Genomic DNA, 27,999 nt, shown 5'->3' on the forward strand with positions numbered 1-27,999 from the left:
CACACACACACACACACACACACACAAACATATGGTACTTTTAAGCAATAACTTCTCTTCAAAACCTGCGGTGTCATCACATAAAATAACTTTATTTTATAATCATAACAATAAAATAAATCTTTCTTTGCACAGTCACAGTATACACCACCATTAATTCGATAAACAACCGATCCAGTGCACGACAGTTCTCTCTTATGAACACTCCCTCTACGGTGACGGCGGCTTCATGTATCTGTTAAATCTCCTGTATTACACCCTGCCAGCTGATTCACAGGGTGACACTGGCCCTCCGTTGTTAATTTAAATCTATAAACCTCTGACCTATGTGCACATGCTGTACATGAAAAGCGAGGGCTCTGGCATAAGATGCAGCCTCGGGTGAATTTATGACCGAGAAGGAAATCAAGCTGCGGCTCCCTCTGTGTTAGAGCCCTTGCAGAGATTCCTCCCTTCTCTGAAGATTTCACAGCATCTTCCACTGGCGGCTTGTTCCTTAAATAGAAATCGGAGCCCTCTTGGCTCCCAGGGCGACCGTCTCATACTCTGTTACCTGGACTTCTTCATGTCTGTGGCAGTCTGAGGTCTTTCTGTCGATTTAACAAAGTCCCTGGTGATCACTTCGTCCTCGCCCAGCCTCCGGACGCAGCGCTGGACCACTCGTAGGACTTTCTGTAACCTGCGGTCCAGCGCTAAGAGGTGGAGCTCCGTCAGGACCGGCCGTAAAGGGTCTCCCTCCAGGGACTCCCTCATCACGTCGCTGAGCCTGAACTCCCGGCGGGCCAGGAGCTGCAGTCTCAGCAGTGTGGAGCGCTTTATTCTGAGGAGGAAGAAAAGACGCATCTTAAACACAGGCGGTGTGTTTTTGTTTGAGATAGAAAAAGAAGAGAAATTGCTTTTCCTCCAAAGACATCTTCACTTTTCAAAATAGCATCTCCCCTTTGAAGTCTTTCAAAGAGAATTGAGAATTTAGGTTGTGCGTCAAATCCAAAACCACCGGAAACAGACTGAACTGCATTCGGCTAAATCAAACTCACATGCAGCACTGAGACAGCGGAGCCAGGATGGACATCTCGTCTTGAGAGTGCTTCCCGAACCTGACACACAGGACGTGGTGTCAAATGTGAGAAAGAAACGAAGCCACATTTCACACTAATTTATTATTCCACATTGTCCCTGTCTCACCCTCTGGCGTTGTCCAAGTGGAGAAGGAATCCTTCGTCCCCAAACTTGGTAAAAATCTCATAGTGGTGTCTGTCCATGTTACCTGTAACAAACACTTTACTTTAGAGAATCTGAAACCTTTACAGGAATATGTTTAACATGTCCAGTGCTTATTTAAATAGTTCATGGTGTAGTGGAATAAAATACCTGTAAGGAAGTCGAAGATGGACATGTCTATGATGTTGAGGAGCCGGTTGCCCGAGTTGTAGGGATACAGCTGCTTCACCGTGTCACAGTAGAACGGATTGACCTCCCACCTTTAAAAACCAGAAATGAGACGTATCAAAAGAGAAGAATCATCCTAAAAAGAATCTTCTTTCATTCTTTTTTTTGGAAAATGAATGAGAAAATTGAAATAAATTTTAAAAAAAAATCACATATTTGTAATAATATCAGAAAACAGTGTTTATATTTGCTACTTAGTTTCCCTTTCTTGAACCATTTGGTAGAAGGTGCTATTAGTAATTTTTTTTTAAATTAAATACTTCCCACATTAATTTAGACACATTATGCTGTATTTTATAGGGTGTCACTGTCCTGTGGTTGGTTTTTATGACAAATCTCAGTATATTTATGGCACAAAACAGGAAGTGGTCGTCATTTGTCTGATGCAAACTGACTTTAGAGGTCGCAAAAAATGGTGGGTGGTGTAGTAAACAAAGAATGAGTAAAGATAGAACCATTTTTTAATTTTTTTTATCCTAAAATGGAAAATCCTTTCACCAAAGAGTTGAACATCCAATTTGATTCCGTATCAACAAGATTTATGGGAATTGTGGCCTTTTTCTCTTATTTTGAAAATACTTGAACTTACAGTCTGGGTGAAAGCCAACAAATATCTCAACCACAGTTGGATTAATGGTCAGTAACATTCAATTTCCACCTTTATCTAAACAATTTGGTATATTTTTACAGTATATTCTGGCATATCATAGGTGGACAGATGAAGACATGACCCTGCTGGTATTAGTACCATGATCTTCCCACTGAGCTACAGAGATAACAATTCTTCAAGTATTGTCTTATAAAATGAAGATGTAATGTGTTGCAGTCTTACTCCTCGCGCCCGGTGAAGGTGTAGGAGCGTATCCAGGGGTTGGGGATGGAGATGCGGGGAGCGATGCTGAGGCCGGGCAGGTAGGCAGACAGGGAGCCCTCTAGCAGGTCGGGGCTCCCGCACACCGCATATTCGGTCTTGCACATATAAAGGCACTTGGCAAAGAAGCACATGTTGTTCGCTGCTCGGGAAAGAGGAGCAAAAATGGCAGAATACAGAATGAGTTTCTTGTTCACATACAATTACATGCTTTCTGATCAGCTCTGCCTCTCCCTCAGGCTGGATGCCATATCACCCAAGAAAAACATCAAAACAGAACCAAAATAACTCAGATTAGTTTAGCTCCGTACGCATAGGTGTGTTTGTAAAGATGTGGGGATAATTAAATGTTTTAATAGTCATTTATTGGCACTTAGTCTTGTGAAGACAGACTAATGGAGGGATGCAGGAAACACTAAGTCTGTATTAACACATAATGCAGTAGATTTAATTGGACAAATGGTAGCAGATTAAAACGAGTCTTTGAGTTGACATTGTGAATCGATCAATACACCTAAAATGTCAATACGACAACTTTGACCATTTCATTTGTTTGTATTGGCTCTCTTGCATGACATACACTTTAGAGGTGATTGGATCTTTCAGCACTTAAAAAAAATGTAAACGATCAAGAGAGCTGTGAACATTTTATTTCCTCACTTTGAGAAGAAAACGTGACAGCATTACACCCCCGTGGTGATTCCTTTAAAAGAGGCCTGCTGGTTTACCTGGTGAGGTGAAGAACACAGCTCGGAGGTCTTCATTGTGGGTGACTCCCAGGACTTCTCCTGTGACGTTCAGCAGCCTGCCAGACACCGGCGGGACCCTCCTGAAGTCCAGGATCCTGACAAATGCAAAGAGATCCAGAAGGAAACCTTTTCAGTTATCTCTGTTTCTAGCGTGAGAAAAAGTTTACAGCCTTTGATCGCATAGATGTAAACGCACTGTGAACCCTCTTAAGATGACTCTTCACCTCATTTCACAGGGAGCTCACACTTCACACCTTACTGATCCTTATCAATGAATAACCTCTTGACGGCCGCCTCGCTGTGTGATTCAGCTGTGTTCACATACACTATCAAGAGCTTACACCTCCCTGAAGGCCACGCTTCAGTCAGGTCTCACAGACAGTAATCACACAACAATCAGTGTGTGAAGCCAAATCGCTGTCTCTAAAATTGCTGGCATTCCCCAACCGCTGATTGCGAGTGATAAAGATGAGGGCTTCTGGCAGCCGAGTCAAACACAACAGAGAGAGAGATGACACGCTGCCACAGACTGAAAACACACTAAAAATAGGATGGATCAGAAACTGGAAAATATTCGCACATGTGAAAGCTTGACAGACATCTAAAACACGATCGGATATCACTGTTCTGATCTGTTTGAGGGTAAATGAAATCGGGTTGCTGACGTAGCACCCTTGTTGTTTTTCGTCTTGTGTGGTGAAGCGATGACTTATCATTTTGTGCGGCAGCTTAATGATACAGTCTAGCTCAGATGACTGTATTTCAGAGTGAATCACCTCACCTCAGCAAGTGTGTGATTGCATAAAGATGTGTGTGTCCTTGTCTGTGTCCAAACACTGTGGTTTACACTGATCAGTGAGGTTGGGAAACGCTGGGCTGGGCGAACCTGTTGCAATCTTTTTTGGAGGCTGGCTGACACATTTTAGCAGACGAGACCTTGAGGAGTATTTGTTGGGAGTCCATTTCAGATTTTTAGGATTTTGTTTTAAATTATTCAAATCATTTTGTTTTTGTTTCTCAGTGTATACTATTTCAATAATGCTCTGTCTCTGTGACGACTATATAATCGTATCACTGCTCCTCTAGGATACAATAATGTTTTCGCTAACTTCAGTGATATATAAATGTTAACAAGACTCAGAGCCAGGATAATGGCAAGTTGTATACTTTGAATTCTTTGTATGCTAAATGCTAAAAATCAGCATGCTGACATGCTCATAATGCTGATTTTGAGCCGGTGTGCCAATAACCTATTCACCACCTTAATGTAGCTAGGCACGCTAACCTCTGCTGACCTTTGATTTTTACCATACGAATTTCATTGAGTCTCCAGCCAGGATGGTTGTATGCTTTGACCTAAAATACTAATATGAGCATGCCAGCAAGCTCTCAAGGCTGATTTTGAGCATGTTTACCAGATTCACCATCTTACTGCAGCAATCTATCCAATAGTTGGGGAAACATTTCACTAAAATCGACATATGCCAACCTGCCAAACAGGAAAATTCATCCTATGAATTATAAATATCTGTTCAAAATGTTCCACCAATCAATAATAAAAAAAATATATATATATATATATATATATTCACTTTGTACTTAAAACCAAAACCAAAACTGGCCCCAATAAAATGACAGATGTAACAGTATATCTAAAAATGACCCCCGGGCACCACTGTCACATGACTTGACTGAGTCTGATCAAGTGGAAATACCCAGAGTGTATCACAGATAAGAGGAAAACAGCAAAAACAGCGACGTGATAAGGAGGCTGCACCTGTCCAGGTGAAAAGCAGCGATCTCTGCATTGTGTCTCTGGAAGTCAACAAAATAGAAGAAATCCTCGGGAGTCTCGTTGTCCCTCTGCTGCCTGAGACACAAACACAAACACAAAAACAGTGATCAAGCTGTCAGTTACAATAATCAGCAAGACGAATACTATAATTTCAACAGATAACAGCCTACTAGATGATTTAGTCTGAAAGAAATGAGACATGGCTTATATACTGTGCTATACTGTCATGTGACTTAATGAAACCTTTCCTGTTCTGCTGGTTTTCATGGGCACCAATTTAATGTTTAAAGTGGACACCTTCAGGTCATTACTTTCCTCGTTGGGCACCGACATAAAAGCCAGATTTGGTGTTTGATGAAGACGAGGTACTCTTCATCAAAACGTGGACTCACCTCATCGGTTTAAACATGGCTTTAGCGAAGTTGCGCATTTTCAGAGCCAGTTTCAAGTGATGCCCGCTGGGTTTCACCACTGCAGAGAAACACAAAGAAGACGTCTGATGCAAACAAGTGAAGATTAAGCAACTGTATATCCCACAACATCTCCTTTACAAGATTAAGAAAGTGCTCCCACTTCCGCTTAAATGCTGAGTTTAACAAAAGTTAACACTGAGTAGTAGGTAACTATTTTAGTTTTTAGCCCCAGAGGCCAGATCAAACTGTGGAATATTTTCTGCCTGTTCTCTGTGATAAAGTAATTGGGGAGTTGGTCCCACAGCTTGCACTCTGTCTGGCTGTATGTTATGTCGCAGCAGTAGGCCAAACTAACCACACACACGCCGCCTCCCCCTGCTGCGCTCTGTGAAACCCCAGGGTGTTAATATTTAACAATCATTTAAGGTTTACAATAAAAAGAAAATTCTGGAGATGAATCAAAGGGCATCAAAGAGCTTTTGTGGCCGATAAACGCCTTCGTTCTTTGGTCCCTGAAAAATGAGAAAGTCTCTAAATTTAACCGGCTTTGTTTTGCTGCTTGTTTCTTCTTGGCAGTGAATTATGTTTGTGTGGTCACCAACCTCACAGTGCAGAGCAGCTGGTGAAGCACAGACGGGACAAAAACATGGACTTCATCTGTATTCGTGTGTGTGAGTAAGGGAATAAAATATAAAGGCACTCTTTTGATGAACTAAACCGAGCAGCTTCCGTCCTTAATGTTCACATTTCTCGCTGAAAAACATCCTTCAGCCTTTACACATCAATTTGTAAGCTTTTATCATTTCAATTAGCTGCAGCACCACTAACTCCATCACATTTTCTACAATAACATCTGTTGTTTGTCATGTCAGTAACTTCCAATTATCCATCCATACATTTGCAGCTTTGGCTTGCTCTGAGGTAAAGTAGGAGATGACAGCGTAGGTGGTGGCTGCTGTGTGAAACGCTGGCTTCCCTCGAAGCATGCAGACATCAAACATTTAATTAAGTGCTCTGTCTTTGAACGCAAACGAACGCCTGGGCTTTTTTTTTTTTTTTTGCCCCAAAGCAAGTGTCTTATGGAGGAAAAGACAAATCAAAGAGTTTTGTTGCCAAATGAAAAACAAAATTTTCACTATCACAAAGGCGTCAGTCTGTTTGTCTCTGATGGTACGGCCAAGCACAAAACACAGAGAGAGACAGAGAGGGGGGGGGCTTGGGGTGTGTGTGTGGGGGAGGGGGGGAGGGAGGGGGCGACAAAAAGGGGAAACAAAGAGGCTGGTCAGAAATCAACCTCATACTGTCTACACGCTCTGCACGAAACACAAAGCTGCACTACAAGAGATATGAGATAAAGAACATAAAACCCCAAACTTCCTGAAAGTCCCACAGGATAAAAGTGTCATGAAAGGCAGTGATGAGTTGACCGTACCTTGGGTGCAATCACACGCTCCTTTCAAGGCTTTCTCATCTTGAGTGTAATCTGTAAGAGAGAAAGCTTATCAAGCTTGTCATTTATCAAATTACGTGTGTTAAATATTAAACTGTAATGTCAATTCTCTATCACAAAAATGAGAACACAGCATCACAGGGCAGAAATTGACCATCTCTCCGTTTATGTTGTAGCATGAAAAAGAAAGAGGACGCTGTTTCCTGGAGTAAATAAGCCAAATTTGTAAAGCAGAGTGCAACATGAATTTTTTTTTTTTTTGCGTGATTATTTGCATACACATGTTATCCGCTCTTCACCTGCGCTCACAACTGTCATGCTCTGCATCTCTTTGAGAAGTTGGAGGATAGCGGGGTCATCGCGGGAGTACAGAGCGTAGCGGCTGATTCCCAGGTGGAACTTCAGCCAGCTGGCGTCGGGGTCATAGGTCACTTCATGCTCAGTCACAGTGATGTTGGACACGGCCACGACCTCACTGTAGAGCTTCATGTGTCTGAGAAACAAGATGTCGCACAGAGGTTGGATGAATACAGGCCACAACTGTCTCTCCAATTTAATATCAGAACTTTAAGTAGGCTCGTACATGTGCATATAAATCGTTTCTCCGTAAAGCAGAGCTGCTTAAAATCGTCGACTTTGGTAACTTAAATCTGCAGTGTGAAGCTTTTTGTCTCCCCTTCTGTCAGTGAGAGGCATTACAAAAATACTGTTGACACAGAATGTGATCCATTCAGTCCAATGACATTTGATAAATTTAGTAAGGCCACACTATTCAATTATTTTATCCCCATTCAAGTTAGCACAGGGCCAAACAGGTAGCTAGCCAGCTTGGCTGACGCAGGTCTCCGGTGCACATGCTCTTCCATTGAGCATGCCCAGTAAGCACTCATCCAGCCAGCACGGGAAAGTCTCACCAGACACCAGATTAAAAAACTCCATATAGTGTGATACACAGAGATTTATCTGGTTGTGATAGGTGGGAACTTGTCTGGTAAGGGCTTGATTGAAACAGATACTGATTTACATGTGAAAGTCCTGCACTATAGGTTTAAAGAAAGCAGGATTCTTGCTGAACTTGGGATGGCAATTTAAAAAAAAAAAAACTAGGATTCACAGGCAGACATTCAAAATACTTTCACAATTTGTTTTGGCGGTGTTTTATTTTGTAAAGACCACAGATTTGGAGCTGTATTTGGTGTCAGAAACCCAACCGCATTCAACAAGTTTTCTTAGGAGCAGGTCATGTATATAAATGGGTTAATGAGAAAGGAAAATCTGAGATAGCTTTTTGAGATACAGACATTCATTGAATATATTATACAGACTGTGTTTTACTGCCTGTTTTATTTGACACTTTACATTTACATTCAGACCAGTTTTATCAGTTGTATTTCTTGTGCAGTTAAATGCGGTTGTAAGAAATTCAAAATTTCCACAGCCTCCTTTCCTCCTGCTCCTCCAAGTTAAAGGAAGAGCAAGAATAATCTGATACTAAAAGAAATATGTCGGTGGTAAGAAGGGCAGGACGCGGCTGAAGCTGACCAAACTGAGTGGTCATTTCTCAAACAAACTCCATCATAGGATGAGATAACACACAGGTAATAGTACGAAGTGATACAAATACAAGTTTGTTCATCGGCCCTCTTTCCCAGTCAGTCACCTAGCAACCTGGAGAGACAGATCAGGTTAATCCGGACGCTGGGCGAGTGCAGACCACAGTGTGGAGTAGGACAAAAAAGGGAAGTGAAGTGATGCCAGGATAATATATGCACACTACAGCATGCAAATAAAAACATTTTTAACTTAAGTCTCTATCAGAGGGTGTGTTTGTTGCAGTGTTCAAATGCTGCTGCAAGAGTTTGCAACAACAAGCCTTTGGGCTATTTTTTTTTTTTTGTGCACATTTTATAAAGGCAGCTGAGAGGGGGGGGGAGATCCATTGCTCATATTTCTTTTTATTTTCCACCATGAGAGCCCAAAAATCTGTATCTTTCTGAAGGAGTGCACTGTGACAGGATAGACAGACAAGCTCACAAGCCAAGACAGCTCCAGCTCCCGCAGATTAAGACGGGCTTTAGCAGTTTTAAATCCTTGTTTATACCTTAATACAGACACAAGTTCTCTGAATGACATGTTTGCGAGGGTTTTTCTGCCCCAGCCCACATTACACTGGACTTTAGTGACGCACAGAGTCGCCTCCACATCCTGATGTCTCCCTTTGGTATCACGGATGTGTGTTTCTGTGTGCCTTTGGGTGGGTTTGACCGTAATGTCACTGACCCTGCCTCTCGACTACAGTCAAGCCTCAACATGTGCTTTCACAGTGGGAACTTTCAGCCTAAGTGAACATGCAAGTCTTTCACAATAAAGTTAAGTAACACTGTTACATCACATTACTGTGAGACACATCAACATTAAAGGCTCTGTGGACAAAATAAGACTGTACAAATGGAAATAATCATGAAAAATCCCAGCAGAAACTGACCTTTCCCAGCGTGACACCTTCTTCCTATAGTACTCAATCAGCTGCTCCACCTGCAGCAGCCTCTCCTCCGGCCCCAGCACCGGAGTCTGGATGTTGTACAGAGAATGAGCGAACAGCCTCTCCAGCTTTGAGCCTCCATCGGCAGGTTCAGGTGTATCACCATCCAGGAGCAGCTCCAGAGAGGTCCAGTTGGAGAGCCGCGGTGAGGCGAGACCCCCGTGCCTGGGGAGGGTGAGGTTGGTGGGGCCACATGAGCACGAGTGTCCCCATATTTGGCCCCTGCTCCGCAGCTTTGGCAGGAGGATGAAGTAGAAGTCGGCGGAGAAGAGAGCCGTGAGGGTTGCGGCCAGGACGAGACGGTCTCTTCTCATCATTGAAACAGAGAACGGAAACAGAAACAACAGAGGAGGATAAACAAAGTCCCGACTATGTGTTGATCCGGAGCCTGCCAGGCATCACTTGTACGGCTTCCTCCAGTCTCCCACACAGTCAGCCAGGCAAGAGGTAAGCAGTCACAGGTTGGTCCAAGTCTTTCTGTTTCTCTTTTCTATCTGTGTTTCAGTCTGCTTTACCCAGCCTCTTCTTTTCTCCTCCTCCTCCTCCTCCTCCTCCTCCCCTTCCTCCTCCCTTGGCAACAACTAAAGAAAGATCCGAGCTGAGAGCGAGCATGTGTTCCCAGCGATCACTGACAGTTTGGCTGCTTCCAGGGACCTGCTGCTCTGAGGAAGAGTGAGAGGGTGTGTGCACATATGTATATAAGAGAGAGGTGTGTGCGTCTGGTGTGCATTGTGGGTGTGTGTGTGTGCAGGTATGTACACAAACATCAAATTACAGGTTAGCAGACTGAGCGAGAGAGTGCCACGAGGTGAAGAAAACACACACACACACACACACACACACACACACACACACACACACACACACACACACACACACACACACACACACACACACACACACACACACACACACACACACACACACACACACACACACACACACACACACACACACACACACACACACACACACTAATGCACTCACACACTCACTCACACACTCTTGGAGAGTTGAAGCAGAGGTCCTTGGAAACAGGAAGGGCTGGATACGAATGCACTTCTTATCACAGCAGATCTGAATGAAACCACATCCAGCTGGCAGATCCACTCTGATGCAATGTGTGTGTGTGTGTGTGTGTGTGTGTGTGTGTGTGTGTGTGTGTGTGTGTGTGTGTGTGTGTGTGTGTGTGTGTGCAGGTCCAAGTCCAGTTTTTATTGTGTGTGTGTAAGCTGGCTGCCTTCCTCTGTGACTTCTGGCAGGAGGACTGTGAGCATGTAAATGTACATGTGTTTGAAACGTGTTAAGCTGCTGTGAGTGTGTTACCTGCCTTGACATCCCATCTGTTTTTCCTGAGATGAGATGAGACCCCCATCCCTCCGACATCTTCTTGTCTCCTCCCCGCTCCTCCTCAACAAGTCCACTTTCCCTTGTCCTTCAGCTCATCTAATCTTCTCTCCTCTTCCTTCTCAGCGTCGTCTCATCCCCTCTTTAAACTTTCACCCTCTTTTCTACCCTCTCACCTTCTGTTTTCGCTTCACTTCCTCTGCCTTTTCACCGCACACCTCCACTCGGTCTCGCTCCGGGCAACAAATTCCCAGCTGCACTTTGCTTCCTGCTGCAGTTCCCACACATGAATCCCTCACTTTTCTCCCTGTCAGGCTGCTCCACAGAAAACATTCAAATATGGAAGAAAAAAAAGGTTCTTGCACAACTCAAAGTGAGAAAAAACAGGAAGAAGTAACACTTCGCTGCTTTAACAGACCACCTTACCGCTTTAACGGACTGCTTTAGTCTCTTTCCATCTGATTCCTGTTACGAAACAGAAAAGAAATGATATGAGCGCTGCTTGTTGCCCATGTCTGCTCTAAAAGCCCTGAGCAGCTTTATAGTGAAGCAATGAATATCTCACAGGGCATTTCTCAGCCTGCATCTGCGCTGTTGTTAGTGTGGTATTTTGGAACATCTGTCGTCTGCTTGGGTGTGTGAGTGTGAGTGTGAGAGTGTGTGTGTGTGTGTGTGTGTGTGTGTGTGTGTGTGTGTGTGTGTGTGTGTGTGTGTGTGTGTGTGTGTGTGTGTGTGTGTGTGTGTGTGTGTAACTCTGGCAAAATTGCGCGCCAATGTCTGGGAGTAGCTCTCCAGGGTGTTTTAACGTCTCTGAAGAGAAAACAGCTCTGAGAGAAGCCGTTGCTGATGTTGGAAATTAGTGAAAGGAAGCTTTGACCTGCCATTTAGCCAGATTGTAGACACGCTTTTGTTTTTCCTCCACAGCTACAGGATAAGTGGGTGACTGCAATCTATCAGTTACTTTTTTCTAAGACCGCAGCTACAAAAACAAAAAGAGGTACGATTATCTTTAAGAGCAGATATTTTTTTTACATCATGCCTTTGAGTCAAAAGTAACAAGCAGGAGCCACATTTTTCACAACTGAATGAATTCTCCATTTCAAGTTTCTGTTGGTTGTACACAGTCTCTTCAGGACATATTTTCAAGATGACTTTTAAGACAAAAAAAAAAAAAAAAATCCCACAGCTCACAGTCCTATGTGAGACCTGAGGGGCTACAAAATTACAAATATATGACTTTAATTTAATTTGTATCCCCTTCCATAAAAAGTCAAGATTATGTACTTTTGGTTGAAAATTAAATCACGCGATATTAAACCATCTGTGCTCATAATTAGATTCTGACAACACAATACAATTGGTGGAATTCAGTCTTAACAAAGGCTTGAGGCAGCAAAACTGCTGTCTGGATGACTAGCCCTGTTTGTCGCAGCTGTGTCTGTTTGTATTTATCCCTGAGAGACGAACTGGAGAACGAGCTCCGAGCCCGATTTCTCCCCCGCTTAAACACTCAGTCCGGTACTTCAAATAACCCAGTTTTTTAGGGTTGAGCGGAAAAGCACACGCAAAGAAGTAGCAAAATCAAATATGGAAAGAAAACACACAAAAACAGGGCATTGAGTCCTGCGTCATCAATTTGCGCAATTCAGCAGTCGTGATGATAAGAACATTTTTGTTTTAGCTTTTGTTGTGATAAATGGGTGAGATGGCCCTGAAGCCTGTCTGTCTAGATGACTGTCTGGATGACCCAGAAGTCTCATATCACGAAATGTCAAATCATCTGCAGATAAAAGAACCATAACATGTCAGAGAATAGATAGAATTTATTTTCAAGCAGTAGTTCAACATTTTGGGAAATAGCCAAAGGATAGCTTAGTTTAGCATTAATGCAGCTTCCATGTCTGAAAAGTTAAGCCAATGTGGAGGTGCCATAAAGTGCAATAACACTAAGGGCCACTAGGGGCTGGCTTCAAAAAGCTTCTGCCTCCAGAAACTCCCATTCAACTTTTCAAATGAAATTCAAATTCAATATTTTTTTTTACCTCATTTTATGCGAAGCTAAGCTAACCCACCACTGTTTTCCAAAAGGCCAAAACTATACCTAAAAAAAAAAAAAAAAAAAAGTACAGTAGCAATAAGAGATGGTTCAAACATCAGGAAATGAGTTTGGAGTTAGTGTAGCAGAATAACAAAAAGCTGAAAGCAAGAGATAAGCATGGTGAAAAATACAATTTCTGCAGTGCAGAAGTACACTGTATGTCACAGGCTGTTTGAAATTGCAAATCCTCCCAGATCAGTATCAATATCGCATATTAAAATGAAAATATTCAATTTAAAGTTTCACAACAACTTCAAAAAACAAAAGGAAAGCAGAAAAACAATGTTCATGTCTGAATCTTCGTCTGTATCTGACCAGAAACTCACTTTTCCTTCCAGATGCTGGGTGCTGAGCTTTGTGCTTCCAGTCAAGTTCTGATACCACGCCCAGCGGACTGGAGAGTAAATCCTCAGTTGGATGCATCTCCTGGAGAAGGAATGAATAAAAACAAATTTTTTAAAAAGGAGGAAAACATTTTTTTCATCTCCAGAAACCATATTTTGTGGATATGGAGTTTACAGAGTAATATCACAGAGGCATTTTCAACATTCTTCCCTCAGAAAACACCTAAAAAAAAAGTACGATAGATGAACAGAAGTCTATTCATAACTTTCTTTCTGACCTCTCAGTGGTCAGTCGACATGAACTGGCAGCTACAGGAAAAACCTCTTCCATGTCTAGGCCGCAGATGCACAATGTGAACGCATTGTAGAGGGGATGAGTTTGGGAGAAGAGGGAGGTTGAAGAAGGTCAACAGTGCAAGAGATGAAGAGAAAGATCTACACTACTTAAGACAAAACATGAAAAGGATGAATTAGGAATCAATCTAAGGAAAAACGAATAAAAAAATTGTTTTTCCATCTGATGTATCTTAAATAGAACGGCAGCATTAGTTTCTTCCTCCTTTCATTATTCCTTCTCATCCGTCATGTTGTTTTGGACAACTTCAGCCTGACCGTGGCGTGCTGCAGCCACAGCACCGCGACAAAAGGGAAGTGGAACTGCGCAGTCACATTCTTCCAGAACTGATCGAGCCTTTTATAGCTGCATGAGCTGACCAGTAATTTAATGCTCGCCACTGGATATCCCAAAACTGATGAAATAAAGGCCGTTCTTTGAAAAGACTCACATAAGCAACTAAAAGAAGAGCAGCATCCACTTCAATAGAAACTGTGAAATTTAGCTTTATGAGGGATATCAATCTTCACATTGAACTTTGGCAGATAAACATATCACTGTATTTCCAGAAATGCTGAACTACTTTTTCCAGTTCATTTGCACAATATTTGGCATTCTTTGGATAAAGATCAGGTATAGAGAAGGGAAGCAGTAAACTCACCTGCAGGACCTGCACAGTCTGATGAGGCGAAAACAGCCAATCAGCAGTGAATGCTGCGGTCGATGTCATCAACAAGACGTCTCAAAGCCGCTGTCTGGCAAAAGTCCTCACATGGGTACTGACACACACACAGATGATGGATGGATGCATGCATGAAGGAAAGAGAACAAGACAGCTGAGATGAAAATGACACCTGACAGTGTTTACACTCATCAGCTGCTGATTGTACGGGTGCAGGTTACCATGGGTTGCTGAGGTTGCTCCTCATCATTATCTGCCGGGCTGGTGGATGAAGCTGAAGTGGATGACAGGAGACGATATGATGTGAGTAAATGTGTGCCTGTGTGTGTGTGTGTGTGTGTGTGTGTGTGTGTGTGTGTGTGTGTGTGTGTGTGTGTGTGTGTGTGTGTGTGTGTGTGTGTGTGTGTGTGTGTGTGTGTGTGTGTGTGTGTGTGTGTGTGTGTGTGTGTGTGTGAGTGTGTCCTGGGTGTGGTTGCATAGAAAGCACAGCTCATCGCTTATTTTGGCGAGTTCTGAGGATTGGGCAGTGAGAGGAAAGTGTAGGAAATGTCTTGCAGATTCATATACACACACACACACACACACACACACACACACACACACACACACACACACACACACACACACACACACACACACACACACACACACACACACACACACACCTTGAGTATTTGTGCACTTTTAAAATATCTGGCCTGCGTCTCTGGAGCTGAACATTGCCCAAATGTTCCAGAGCTGAGCTCCAGACTCCTGTGGAGGAGAATGTAAAGTATGCTCTGATTCTTCTCTTTGTAACGTGGCGAATTGGACATGATTGAATCAGAGTATCGGGTTTAATTAGTTTGGAAGGCCATGGTGACCAGTATCTTATTGTCATGAATATCTTCAGCACCCATAGACGTGTGCAGACGGATTCTGATGAAAGCGGTAATTACAGGATGGGACATTCTCAGTGCACAGTCAAATGTGACTGACACTGGCCGGGGTCGGGGAGAGGCCATCTCTTTGTGTGTGTGTGTGTGTGTGTGTGTGTGTGTGTGTGTGTGTGTGTGTGTGTGTGTGTGTGTGTGTGTGTGTGTGTGTGTGCTGCACATAAAAACACCTGTTTCAACTGAATGAATACCTTCAGCGCAGCATTCTTCCTGTGAAGTATGACCCAGGTTAATGGGGTCAGGTACTTGACATTTGACCTCCCTGGGTCCCAGTTTGTCACTTTCAGCCATCTCCTCCTCCTCCTCCTCCTCCTCCGCTCCTCTCAGGCTGATCTGCGTCTCCCTGAGGGTGTCAGAACCAATACATATCACTCTTTGCTGAAGGGAGTCTACGTGTGCAAACACAGAGCTGTTTGCTTTAGATACACATTTCCCAATTTTGTTCATGTCAAGCTCATGAAAGCAGACAGGACTCTGGTCAGTGATCTCTTGCTGGATGATATTTTGTCACAGAGTCCGATATCTGTGAGAATGTTTGTTGTTAGATTTGATGTAAACCAGAGCTGTTAATGTTCTCCATCTCTGTGGTGAACTTGGCATCCATTTGAGTACTCTGTGAACTCCTCCTGTGTGTGTGTGTGTGTGTGCAAGATCTAAAATTTTACAAGCAAAAAAAGAGTCCACAGAGCGTCTTAACACTGATAAACTGCTGACATTTGAGTTGTTTGAGCCGTTTGTGGTAAAATGAGACCACAAAGAGTTTAATAGTGAACATTTTTGCAGTAGTGACGTACATGTGAAAGTCTTTAATGGCAAAGATGGGATGTTTACACTGGCATTATTAATACATGTGATCATATACGCAATATTTCCTATGTAGTTAAAGACTGGCCAATGCATAGCCAAACAAGTCCACCGTTAGCAGCTCTGCGAGGCCGCACTTATACTTAAAGTATGTGAGAGGTACAGCAGAGACATTAAAATGTAGTCTGGAGTTTGGTGGGTGGTGTCACAGGAAGTGACAGACAGCCATGGATTGATATGAAGAGTTTAATTGACAGAGAAAAAGTAAACTACTTTCTCCCTGTCAGTCTCACACAGACATTAAATATACACTCCATGAGCAAAAATTTGGATTTCAATAGGATCACCCATGTCATGCGTCTCTAATTTAAAACCCACAAGGAGCCATGTTGACATGTCTCGACAAGAGTTCAATGATAATGTTGTCATGATTTTTCTCCTCAGTGAGGTTCACATATTGATTCATGTTTCTAAGACAATGCTGAATCTGTCTTTCCCTTTAACTTCTCTTTTTCATCCCCTTGATGATTCCCGACAGCTTTCTCCTTTATGGTGTTACCCCACGTGACAGAAATACAGCCGAGCAAACAGCTAAGATGTGGGCCAGCCCGGAGTTTACGACCTTTAATCCAAACTGAAGCGTCAATTAAAGACTCGAATGTTTGTGGAACAGTGAGGGACGTTTTCTTTGGAGGACACATTTGACCGTGACGTGTTCCTCTTTAGAACATCTATGTTACATTTGGTACAAGACACTCACGGTTGATATCACTTGTTTGGACGTCTTTCATTTGATACTGACAGTCTTGACATGACAGGTATACTCTGTTATGTGCTGGATGATCTAATTCAAAAAGGCTGTTTAAATGCATCATCCTCAAAATTTTAACTGCATCATCCAATTTGCTCCACATTATCTTGTGTCCAGTCATTCTTAACACTTATGGCCTCCGGTGCACCAAAAATGGAAGAGGGAGCGACACAAAATGCCAACATGCTAACCCTCAATGAGTTCAGTTTACTTTGACAGTTAAGGACAAGGGTATTTTAGCCTAATTTCTTTTTGTCTCCCTACTGATACGATTTACTTCTATTATTTCAAACATAATTTGGTCAACATACGTCATATGGTCGTCAATGCCGATTGGTTAAAGCCCGCTCTAATAGTCTGCGACCATTAGGATGCATCGTCTGGAAATCCCCAATGGAGTGTGGCCAAACTCACATGTCCCACATATTTACCTCACCTACGGTAGGAAGCTGGGTCAGTGATATTCCACATCACTTCCTGTCCAAAACCCCCCACATGATCACCGTCCTTTGTCCACAGTCCAGCTGAACCATCCACCGATGCTGTGAGGATGAACAGTTGGTCAGCTACCTCAAGGACATCCACACACACCAACGGCCTTCTGTGAGCCCTCCAACACTGCAGCATGGGAGGTCGATCACAGGCTGACTAAATGGAAAGGGAAAAGATCAAGTACATGGGGGTATAAATGGTAGAGTACACAATACAGTTTTATTTTCATGTACCAGCTCACCTCCTGTTGGATGTCCAGTGCATAGGAAGAAATGTCCCAGATCTGAAGCCAGCCCGTCGTGTCACCAGTGACCAGGATTGTGTTTTTGGGCTGGTCTGAGCTCAGGCTGAGCACACATTCACCTGCCTGCTCTGGAGCATAAAACTCACCTGGAAGGAGGAGGAAACAACTGAATTGTACTTGTACAATTTCAGTTTCAACAATAAGCTCCTGTATTTTTCTATAAGCAGTAGAGAGGTCTCCTGGTTCAGTCAAAGTTTAATGCACAGATATCTATTTATATTCAGCCTTTGTACCAATTTCAAGCATTCTGTTTTGACTTAAATGACAAATGTACCTCTGAGACAAATTGCTACCTTTAACTGCTTTCTGTTATGTCACTCGTCCTTCTGTTATGTCATGATCTGAAATTCTTCTCTGCCAGGGAAAAATACACACACTGTATACAGACCTATACAGACACACAAGGTCACGCTGGGTCACTCACACACACTCCCATGCAAGCTCGCACACATATGCAGCGGTCACAGTGCATGTATCCCGCACCACTAAACACAGATGGGATCTGGAAAGAGACATAGCTGTGGGCTGCCAGGAATGGTACCAGCAGGAGGCAGAGTCCACAGTTCAGCCTAACTGTCACTACTTTCGCTGTAAATCCATCTTACGGGAAGAAGATCATGAAAACTGACAGCAGCATCTCAACTGATTATACATTATTTTATTTTTCTTTATTGCATTTTAGTGATTTATCGATTTTGTTTCTGATTGACATCACACTAATCCATCCTGCAGCTTTTTTTTTTTTTCAAAAGTGCCTCTCACCATAAGTGTGTTTCTCTCCAGTGATGCTCCAGAAGTGCAGCCGGCCGGCCTGCGAGGACACCAGGACGCCTCTGTTCCTTAACTTTTTGTTGCCAGCTCGATGCTGAAGGAACAAGAGGCTGTCAACAGGGAGGGCCACTCTGCAGAAAAAGCAAAACAAAACAAAAACTATGAATAGGATTCTGCCCACTGAGGATGTGGTACTCATAAAATCGGCAACCACCAGTCCACAGCTAAAATGGCCAAAATGCACTTGCAGAGGTTCAATACCAACACAGGGATGTATTTTAAGGTTCCATGATACCAGATATGAGAAATGGTAACCACCACAGCTTTAAAATGTTTTAACATTTTATTTGTCATAAAAATTGAAGTCTGACTCGGATCATCGTTAAGGTTAGAAGTAATCAATGTGTTGGTTTTGTTGGTATTTTGTAGCTCATCTTTATCCTCACATCAGGGTTCATAATGGAAAATGCAGAGCAGAAACAAGGAGCTGATTAATCAGAATTTACACTTAAACAAAACACAAAGTCTAATTATTAATTTATGTAAGATATGAACAAGGCGTACTATACATTATATGAAGTGATCATTGTGTGACATTAATCTGCAAAATTGATCTCAAGTTGGTTTGTAACAGTAAAAATAAACCTGGCTGGGACGCATTGGTACAAACCATAAAAAAAAACATTATTTGGATTATCACTTGATCATTTAAATAATTTGGTCCAGTTTCTCAGCTGTGAGTATTTGAAACCTTTGTTGTTTTTCTCCAATGACAAATGGATATAATCAGATCTTTTCAGAGGTGTCTGATGGATGAATGAACAACCGGATGGGAACATACAATGTTTGTCTTAAAGAATTTCACCAGCACTGCTTTTAAACCATCATAGATTCACAAATTTTAACAAAACATGATTGCATCCTCTTACCTTCCCTCTGTCTCTCTCTGCAGGTGGTGCAGCGGTCCTTGTGTCTCCAGCCTCCAGATAACTACTTCTCCATCATAACTCGCCGTGGCAACCAACCCCAAAGCGGAGCACTGACACACGGCCAAGATGTCTGATTTGTGGACACTGCTGGACTTCCACGACATGTCTGCTTTCACATTCAAGTCCTATAATAGATGCAAACATGAAACATTTAAGTTTTTTTGTTATATTGATTATAAAAATTAAAGAAACATGTGTATGAAGTACTAAGAAGTGACCAGGTTTAGCATTCAGGATAGGGGAAGTCCACAGTTGATTTTTAGACATAAGCTTGTTGGCTGAAATTGTAAACTCATTGCTTTCTGCTGTGCAACAGTTTACAAATGGGCTGAAATTACATGTGATTGTTTGTGTTGCCTTGTGGAAAGCAGCTCCATTTCCTTCTCTGGTTTGTTGATTTTGTTTAAACCTCTGGGCTACCAGGTTGTGGTGAGCTCTTCAAAACGGACTATGTGGAAGCTCAGCATGGTGGACGTTAGAGAAACTCTGGTGCAGATGTCTTTGAACTCACCAGGTGCATGTGCAGATGTATTTCTAATTTACGTCATTTGCTGATGTCAAGTCATTCCTCTCTAGTTTTTTTGGACTTAAAAGTGTTTTCTCAAAAAATCTACTTGGAATGAGAAACTTTATAAGTGCGTTAAAAAAAAAAATAAAAAAAAACAGCATCAAAAATCTGCTGGAGAAGCATGAATACTGAATGTTACCTCTGTTCTCTTAAAGGGATGAATCCAACCACAGAGCATATGGCAGGTAAAGATTGAGAGGTACAAATTAACACAAGAATTTGAGCCATGAAAACATAGTCTGCATAGCCAGACTTTTATATATTTATGTATTAAGACCCGTGTGCCGGCATGTACAAATGTGTAGGCAGATGTGGGTTGTATCTGATTTAAAGTCATGAAGTTATTGGGAAAAGTTTAGCGTAATATTTTCTGGGCTTAAGTCTTCTTCAGGCTAAATTGTTGCCAGCAGTACTGAGAAAAACACTTGTGTTTTAAGTCTGTACTACATTAGTCACTATGGTGACAGCTGTTTATGTGGGACTAATCATCCTGTTTTCAATATCTGGGGAAGAACTTTTAAGAGCAGAAGTGTGAATGCTGACACTCAAGGTAGAGGCCTGACATATTAATATGTTTTATTTGAGCTTTTTAGTCATTTTCTCAGAATCATCTCTCAATCAAAAGCCTCTGTAATGTCTTTATTGCTGTGATTTTTTGTTTCAGTCAGGTCGGTGTGGCGTTTTTTTGTGTGAATTTTATCACAACTCTCGCTAACTATTGAATTGTTGCTCCACAAATGTCATTTACAAAAACACTGACAAATCACTTCCTGTCTAGTGAGCACTTTTCTGTGAAAAGATCTAGCAGATACGGACACTTTTCATGTATACCCACAACTTCTTCAAATTTCACCTGCTCAAAATACCATGTGGAGGTTTCCACCACTGGTAGTCCTGTAACACACAATCGTTCTGATGGTTTCATATTGTTAACACTGATTGACATGTGCAGAATGGCACCAATGTGCCACAAAAAGCAAAGAAAGAAGGGCACTGCTTGCAAACAATATCGTCTGCAGTATATGAAGTCTAAAATGGGCTTTACAAATGTCTTTAGCAGAAATAAATGCATGTTTTATTTCAAGTTTATTATGAGTAAATGCTTTTGGTGTGAAACAGTAACATAATTTTGCTTGTTTACAAAAATATTTCTAATGCTATGTTTAATGTTCTGGAAATTACAGAAAAAAAATAGGACCTGGAGGACTAAGTTAAATGATTATTTTAGAACAGAAAGATGAGTAACTCCATGAAAATCTTTTTTATGCTGTTTAGGTCATTTCTCACTCTGCTGCAGAAATATAAAGATATACTACCTCTGACATATCTGTTAAGTATGGTTGCAGGCACAGCAGATCGCACTGCTGACCACATCCAACCACACCAGATAATTCAGACGTGAAACTTTCAATCACTGAGGGCAGTGAAGCATCAATTTTCAGGCTGGTGTGAAGTCAGTCTTTACAGAAAATGTTATATTTATGTGAAACTGGTAAGGACTATAATATATAAAACCTCCTGATTTTACCTTCCATCCTGAAATGTTGTACTGAGCGATTCGCTGGCTCCACCCCACAGCCAGCAGCTGGTTGTCATGGAGACAGGTCAACCCAGTGACTTCAGTGTCAGTGACAGGCTCCAGTTTGTGCAGGTTAAGGCCATTTAGTAAATTCCATACCTGCTTAGGAAGTGGTCGATATTATTAACACTCTTATTTATCAAATTCACTTTATTTCTGTGCTTACTGAAAGTGTGGTGTTAAACCTTAATGGTGCCATTACGAGCCCCAGTGATGAGTCTTCGGTGAGAGGAGTCCATTGCCACGCAGGTGAGTTCAACCTCTCCATGAGCATTTGAAATGTGAAGCCGCCTCCTCCCCGTCTCTACGTCCCACAGGGACACTGATGAGTCGGCATGTCCGGTCACCACCTGTCTCAGGGTGGGGTTGTACAGAGCGCAGGAGAGGGATGGACCCCACTGACTTTCTTTTCCGTATTCCCTTCCTTCATCCGTCAGCCATCCGCCTCCTCCTCTTCTCTTCTCAGCCAGACTGAGCACTGCCAGGTAATCTTTGCATCCCACCACTAAATGAGGCTGAGTGTCCTCGGGAAGAGGAGGGCTCAGCAACAGGAATGGGAAGTTTGCGTGTTCCGGGATACGACCTGGTTGCAGGCAGGGAAACTGCAGGCAGACGGTTTTCAGGCAGAGGTGGGTAGAAATGTCCCAAACTCTCAGTTCCTGACAAAGGAACAAATATCAATAAATTAACTAGAACATAAACAAGCTCAGTTGTGACACATTCACCAAAAAAAAAATTCGACCTACATTTGTATGATAAACAACAAGCAAAATAAATGAACAAGGTATTTTTTAATTCTATGCAGACCTATTTTCAGAGCAGTTCTCTATTTTAAGCCTCATATTTAATGACTCACAGCATCTCTGGAGTAGCTGAAGATCTGCCCGACAGGCTGGTAGATTGCGACATCCAGTACAGTAGTGTGGTGACCCGGCAGCGTGGCTACAGGACTTGTGGTCACATATCGTGTCCACAGTCTGACTGTTCGATCACAACCTCCCGTGACCATCAGCTGCAGAGATGCATTGTAGTCGAAACATTTAGCTCCCTGAAACGATACAAAAAGACCAAAAGAGTAGAGAGCAGATGCATCTCTGTGTACATGAACAAGTGTTTCGTGGGTCTGCCCTTTAAAAAAAATAGAAAAACATTTTTTGTTTGGTTTGGGGAATTTTGAAGGGTGGCTACAATGGTAAAATGTTCAGACAGTTAATTGCAGTATAAACTTAGTGTGCTCATTAAATAAAAAAAAGCCATTGTGAATAACAGGAAACATCACCGCCCAGTTTAATAATGTTTTGTGCCACAGTTTTACTCTGTCTGCCACTGCATGCTGAGTGGGAGCAAATCTTATAAATTATCAACTTGACTCACAACTCGTATTTGTTCTTTCAGATAAAAATGACTAGTTATGTAATGTTGTGTGATATTGAAGCAACATGCAAGGACATTCAATGCTATAAAGATAACTTTTCTACAACTAAAAATGTAAAGAGAGAGAATGTTTTTCTCCAAACCATGACCCATCCTCTTAGGTCAGCATCAGCCAGACCCAGACATGTGATCCACATCAAAAGTAGGTAACAACAAAAATCAGTCCACATCTCTCTCGCTCAGTTTTTTTTAGACATTTTACAAATGTTTACAAACACTGTATATTTCTGATCAATAAAAATGTTCTATATTTTAATAAATTTGATGATTAATAGCCACAATATGCAGTGCTTTTATTTTAAGACCACCAAAAACACTGAGGGCTCAACCAAGACTGTTGTAAGCAACAATTGCACCAACAATATAAAAGTCTAATGTTACCCAAAGTAATAAGCTATGACTCATAGTGATAGTTACTAAAGAGAACACATAATAACCTTTGATTCAACATCTTATCAGTCAAAATGTCCCTGTGATGTCATTTACCTGCTTAAATTTCCAAACGTAAGGCTCCCGTTTCTGAGACACATTCATAAAGACCACAGATGTGGTGTCACTTTCTGATGACGTCATGACGACGCTGGTACTGGGGTCAAACATCACTCTGTTGATTGGCTGCGTGTGGACGTCGGGGATGTGATGGTAGGAGACCATGTTGCTATGTTCACCAAGGTCCTGTTAAGAACATGTGTGACAGAACTAAACTAGTGCTGTTGTGTCATCAACAGCTGCCGTTGTCCAGGCTTCTTTACTGCTCCTACAAAGGCTTTCAAAAGACATTTCTCTCCAACAACCAGTGACTGAAGTCAGTAAATACAGGGTGTAAAACCTACTGGGAAAAAGATCCTCTGTGGGCCATTTTCTTTCTTGGATGGACTCTTGAAAAGACCTTTAGATGGGTTCAAGAACCACATCAGGTGGACTCCTCCTTTTTCATCCCCCAGTAACAGCAGTGGAGGCTGCTCTGGACACTTGGAAGCAAAACCAGTGAGATTAAAATGATGACTTTATCACTTTCTGAGTGCATTGATCCAGTTGAAACAGTATATATCAAATGAAGAGTGCTCGTACCTGTATATCATGCCAGTAACAAAGAGCAGTCAGCACGCTACGAAACCCTTTGAGCAAATATGAGACAGAGGATGGAAGAAGATAAATAATATTTTGATTCTTTAAATTCAGCCTCTGATAATTTAGTACTGTTGACAACCTAGTGTACCAAATAAGTGGACATCCTCAGATACACTGGTCGGAGAAACATTGACAAAGTGCAAGTCCCTGCAGTCAGTTGCTATGGCAACCGTGTGGACGCTGCCCATAGACACGGCATCAGTGGTCCAGCCTCTGAACCTCCTCGTGTTGGCCACTTCCACAGTTGGGTCTCCGGCAAGCTGGATGAAATAGGAATAAATATAAAAGTGTGAGTGTGTGTGTGTGAGAGTACGGTAACTCCATGTAGATGTTAAATGTCACTCACTGCTAAAGTTTTGAGGATGTGTAGGCTGTCGTTCCAGACAGTGATCTGACCTCCTTTACTGACACTAACGTAGTGGAGTGGAGGAAGATGGGAAACAGCAACCACACGCACAGTTGGCTCCCGCTGCACAGTACAAGACAATAAGATAATTCATTATAATTCATTAAAAAAAAACCAAAAAAACCACAAGTATAAGGTATTACTCATACAAAATAAGTTATAACTCAGTGTTGAAAGATAGAGGAATTAAGTAAGTGCATTTTGTCATCCGCACAGATGTTGCTGGATGTTTGGGGGAAATCAGTGTCAATACTTCATCCTTCATCCATTAATAGAACCTTTATTCATTATCATTTGTAAGAAGAGCTAAATGTGTTCTTTTATACTTACAGTATGCATGAATGATTATATAAGCCTCGTGTTTGAGATGTTACTAACTCTGGCTGTAAGGCTGAAAGCATTGCCCTTTCCAACCTCCAAACTCTGCCACACCAAAGGCCTTCAGCACTGAAAACATTCAACTCGCAAGTGTAAGAACATCTTTAAAGGGGAACTGCAAATAATAAAATCGATGATGGCCAAGTTTAATTTCACTTGGTAAAAGGATCTTGGTATTGTGTAAGCTGTCACTCTCATGACTTACTGGGACACTGAAATAAGTTACACCTGTACTTTTCCTAGCAGGTCGACATTTCTACCTCACTGAATAAGTCAATAGTCTCTTGTCACTTTGCTATCTGTGTATTACCGTTTTAAAAATCCCCTCACAACGGGAAACAACAATAGGAGTTTTAACAAAGATTTGGATCATCCAATAACGCCGCTTTGTTTGGCTCTTTTCAGTCTTTGGCAGAGATTTATCCATTTTTATGCCGGGCCTCGCCACCCCGGTTTGCAGGTGTTCCACTCAGGTTCCACTACAATAAGTTCCTACCCGACCTTATTTCGCGTGAACACCGTCACAGCACCGTCGATTGTGATTGGTTTACAGAAATACAAACAAAATCCCGGGCGTTTTTTTTTTTTTCCAAATTACCAGCATGACTGGACTTATCACAGTGCCCTCTAAACATGACAATTACAAGACATAACAGCTCCAGCCTTTGGGCAGTGTTTGACAGGGGAACCATTAAACCTACTCGGCTGTCATGGCGGCCATGTTAGTAAACATGTGTCTATTTACAAACATTTGACACCATTTTTTAATTGTTTTCCCACTGGAGTCGTGTTTCCGGCCAGCTGATAAATGTAAGTCCAACATTTTCTTTTCTGCTTTTTCTGTCTATGCCAACATTATAATGTTTGACCACCTCACTGGTTGCCAACTTTATTGGTGTTGTGCTATTGGTGCATATTGCAGCAGAGCTGTTGAGTTACTAGGGATTATAACCCTAAACAGTACAATAAACTGGGGCCATCCAATTCTTTAAAAATTAGCTTAAAAGTATATACTAAAAGCCCTGTATTAAAAGAGCTTTGGTTGTCGCTATGTTTAATCATTTTCACCTTAAATGTAGTCTTCTGATTCAATGTTGGAAGATTAATTCAGTTCCAAGGAGAATAAGTGTAAGTAAAGTTGATTTGGTTAAATTGAATTGGAGTTAGGTCAATGTTTAGTAAGTTTAGCTTAAGAGAGATTTGTTTATTCGATTTACTTGTGAAGAACCATATGCAAAAACATGAATCTTCTACAAATAGAGAAAACGTTTTATGATTTTTACTCAATTCTCTATTACCCCTCTAAAAACATGTTAAACCCTGCAGCATATATTCAAAAACTGGGTGCAATCTCTTAAAATGGCCTTTCATTTTCACGCTTTTGGGGGATGCACCGTCCCCTTTCATTGCACCTTACAACAGTTACCTTGTTGTGCGAGCAGTGTCTGAACTGAGGCTGGGCGTCCAGCAGAGCAGCTGTGGGAATGGAGGCGCGCTGTCTCTCTGTGTACTCCAGGAACAAGTAGGAACACAACTGCTGCCACTTTACCTGCCCGGTGCAGCTGATATCTACCTGGAAATGGAGAATGTGGCACTAATTCATCATCTTATTTTGATGGCACGGTGATTTTATGCCAACACTGAGCTGATGATCATGTATCATTGACTGTCTACGTACATGTGCCGTTTTCTATTGACTTTTTCAAAGAAAACTCTCATTACCTCACTGAAGAATCTCTCGACCCACGTGTCCTCAATATTTGGACCGATCACAGACCTCAGAACCTCCTGAAACTCTTCAAACTTCATTCCACGTTCTTCAATTCCTCTTCCCCTGCTCCTTCCCTTCAGTCTGTTCTCCTTCGCTGGTAGTCCAGCTTGTGGGCAGGTAAATGCATTTCTCAGGAGCTGCAGGTGCTCTGGGCTCAGTTTCTCTGCAGGACTGACACCGCAGGATGGATCACTGCAGAGAGCAGCACAGCAATGATCAGGTAAAGGACAATGTGAATTTATGCAGAAACGGAATCTATAGTGGTCAGGAGTCCACTGGATTCATCCTAACTTTTTAACTGATGTAGGAGCAGGTGCTAACATCTGCATTAGTCTTTAGAGGTGCAGAGCAAGTCTTGTGGTTCAAAACATGCAGGACTGCAGAATGAAAGCAGCGCTCCCATGTGGTCGCACTGGAAGAACACACTGCTGATCCAAACAAAAAGGTTTAAAATCTCAGTCTCTGTGTTTTTTTAATAAAGAGAATGAAGGAATAAATTGGGTTTAAGGAATGTGTTTAAAAGGAATGAAAGTGCTCCCTGCCACCTGCTGCCCCTTGTGTTGGCCTGTTGCTCAGGGAGACTCCAGACAGAAACAATAAGTCACATGTCTCAGCATTGTGAGCTCTTTTCCAGGTCCATCAGGGAGCGCTTGAGCGGTCCTTTACGTCATACACATTTCTCACAATCAACCAATGGAGCCATAAAATCATTAAGTAATAAATAGTATAGTGGTTTGAGAAGAAAGAGTTTTAAAAGGCTGTTTTCTCTGAAAGAGTTTGTGGTGAAGCTGTGTGTTTGAATGGAGAAGATGTGTAACTTTAAGAAGTCAACGGAAAGGTTTGATGCAAAATATAGAACTGCCTTTGACTAATAAGAATTTCAAGAAGTTGCTTGATGTTAGATGGAAGAATAGATCATGACAGACAGAAGATCAAAACCATTTTTTTTTCCCTTACAGATGGGAGAAAATGGGAGAAGATGCTGTCCTCTTACATCTGGACCAGTGTACAGAGGATATGGTCAACTAAAACGCACATTAAGATGCTGCCTGCATAGTATGTGTTAAATTAACAAAAAGAAGCAGGCTTTTTATTGCTGTAATAAATCAAACACAGTTATTAGTGAGCCTTTATATTTGTCAAGACCAAATACATAAGAAAAAACTGAATATAACTCACCAAAACCTGCTGTGTGGCACCTCTGTGTCATAAAGCCTCCACAGATTTTTGTTCTTTCTTAAGGTGTCCATACTAATATCCCGACCCTGCTGTCCTCACGGTCCGAACCCTCTTTAAATCCTTCCGTCCGTATTTTCTTTTCTTCAGGTCATGACAGAGAGATGCAGTAGGAGCCACAAGCGCCGCTGAAAAGATTTGCAGCCAATCTGAGATCCTCCCCGCGCTTTGAGCCTCAACATGCAGAGCCTTTTGTCTGCGACCTTGCCGCTGTCTTGTCATGCAAACCTCAAACAAAGCTCCCTTTCTCCACACAGGATAGGAATCCACAGATCAGTAACCCCTCCGTCACAAGTGTTTGACCACAGCAAGAGAG

At 42.1% G+C, this 27,999-nt stretch overlaps 2 protein-coding genes and 1 long non-coding RNA gene across 3 annotated transcripts; all 3 read right to left on the reverse strand.

The window, feature by feature from the left end:
- Positions 1-71: 71 nt before the first annotated feature.
- Positions 72-9,793, reverse strand: fam20a (FAM20A golgi associated secretory pathway pseudokinase). Its single transcript, XM_069691381.1, has 11 exons — positions 9,213-9,793; positions 7,027-7,220; positions 6,710-6,760; positions 5,257-5,335; positions 4,847-4,939; positions 3,049-3,164; positions 2,282-2,462; positions 1,372-1,481; positions 1,186-1,267; positions 1,038-1,097; positions 72-820 (listed from the first exon to the last, which is right to left on the reverse strand). The coding sequence occupies exons 1-11, from the start codon at positions 9,584-9,586 to the stop codon at positions 550-552; spliced, it is 1,611 nt and encodes a 536-aa protein (XP_069547482.1). The 5' UTR covers positions 9,587-9,793; the 3' UTR covers positions 72-549.
- Positions 9,771-27,817, reverse strand: LOC138616744 (cilia- and flagella-associated protein 337-like). The gene is made up of 19 exons (XM_069691270.1): positions 27,627-27,817; positions 26,399-26,639; positions 26,103-26,249; positions 24,239-24,361; positions 23,981-24,152; positions 23,833-23,879; positions 23,595-23,732; positions 23,248-23,436; positions 22,184-22,375; positions 21,513-21,986; positions 21,277-21,426; positions 19,121-19,305; positions 18,183-18,322; positions 17,358-17,506; positions 17,061-17,272; positions 15,201-15,352; positions 14,296-14,348; positions 13,041-13,140; positions 9,771-9,931 (listed from the first exon to the last, which is right to left on the reverse strand). Exons 1-19 carry the CDS (start codon positions 27,695-27,697, stop codon positions 9,771-9,773), a joined length of 3,096 nt encoding a protein of 1,031 aa, XP_069547371.1. The 5' UTR covers positions 27,698-27,817.
- On the reverse strand, positions 14,081-15,282 carry LOC138616711 (uncharacterized). Its single transcript, XR_011310612.1, has 3 exons — positions 15,201-15,282; positions 14,296-14,348; positions 14,081-14,171 (listed from the first exon to the last, which is right to left on the reverse strand). It is a non-coding gene; the product is annotated as an uncharacterized lncRNA (long non-coding RNA).
- Positions 27,818-27,999: the final 182 nt, after the last annotated feature.

This window comes from Brachyistius frenatus, unplaced genomic scaffold (assembly GCF_029030835.1).
Source record: "Brachyistius frenatus isolate BFR_SWC_R1_liver_20210118 unplaced genomic scaffold, ASM2903083v1 Contig_11, whole genome shotgun sequence".
Taxonomy (NCBI): Eukaryota; Metazoa; Chordata; class Actinopteri; family Embiotocidae; genus Brachyistius; species Brachyistius frenatus.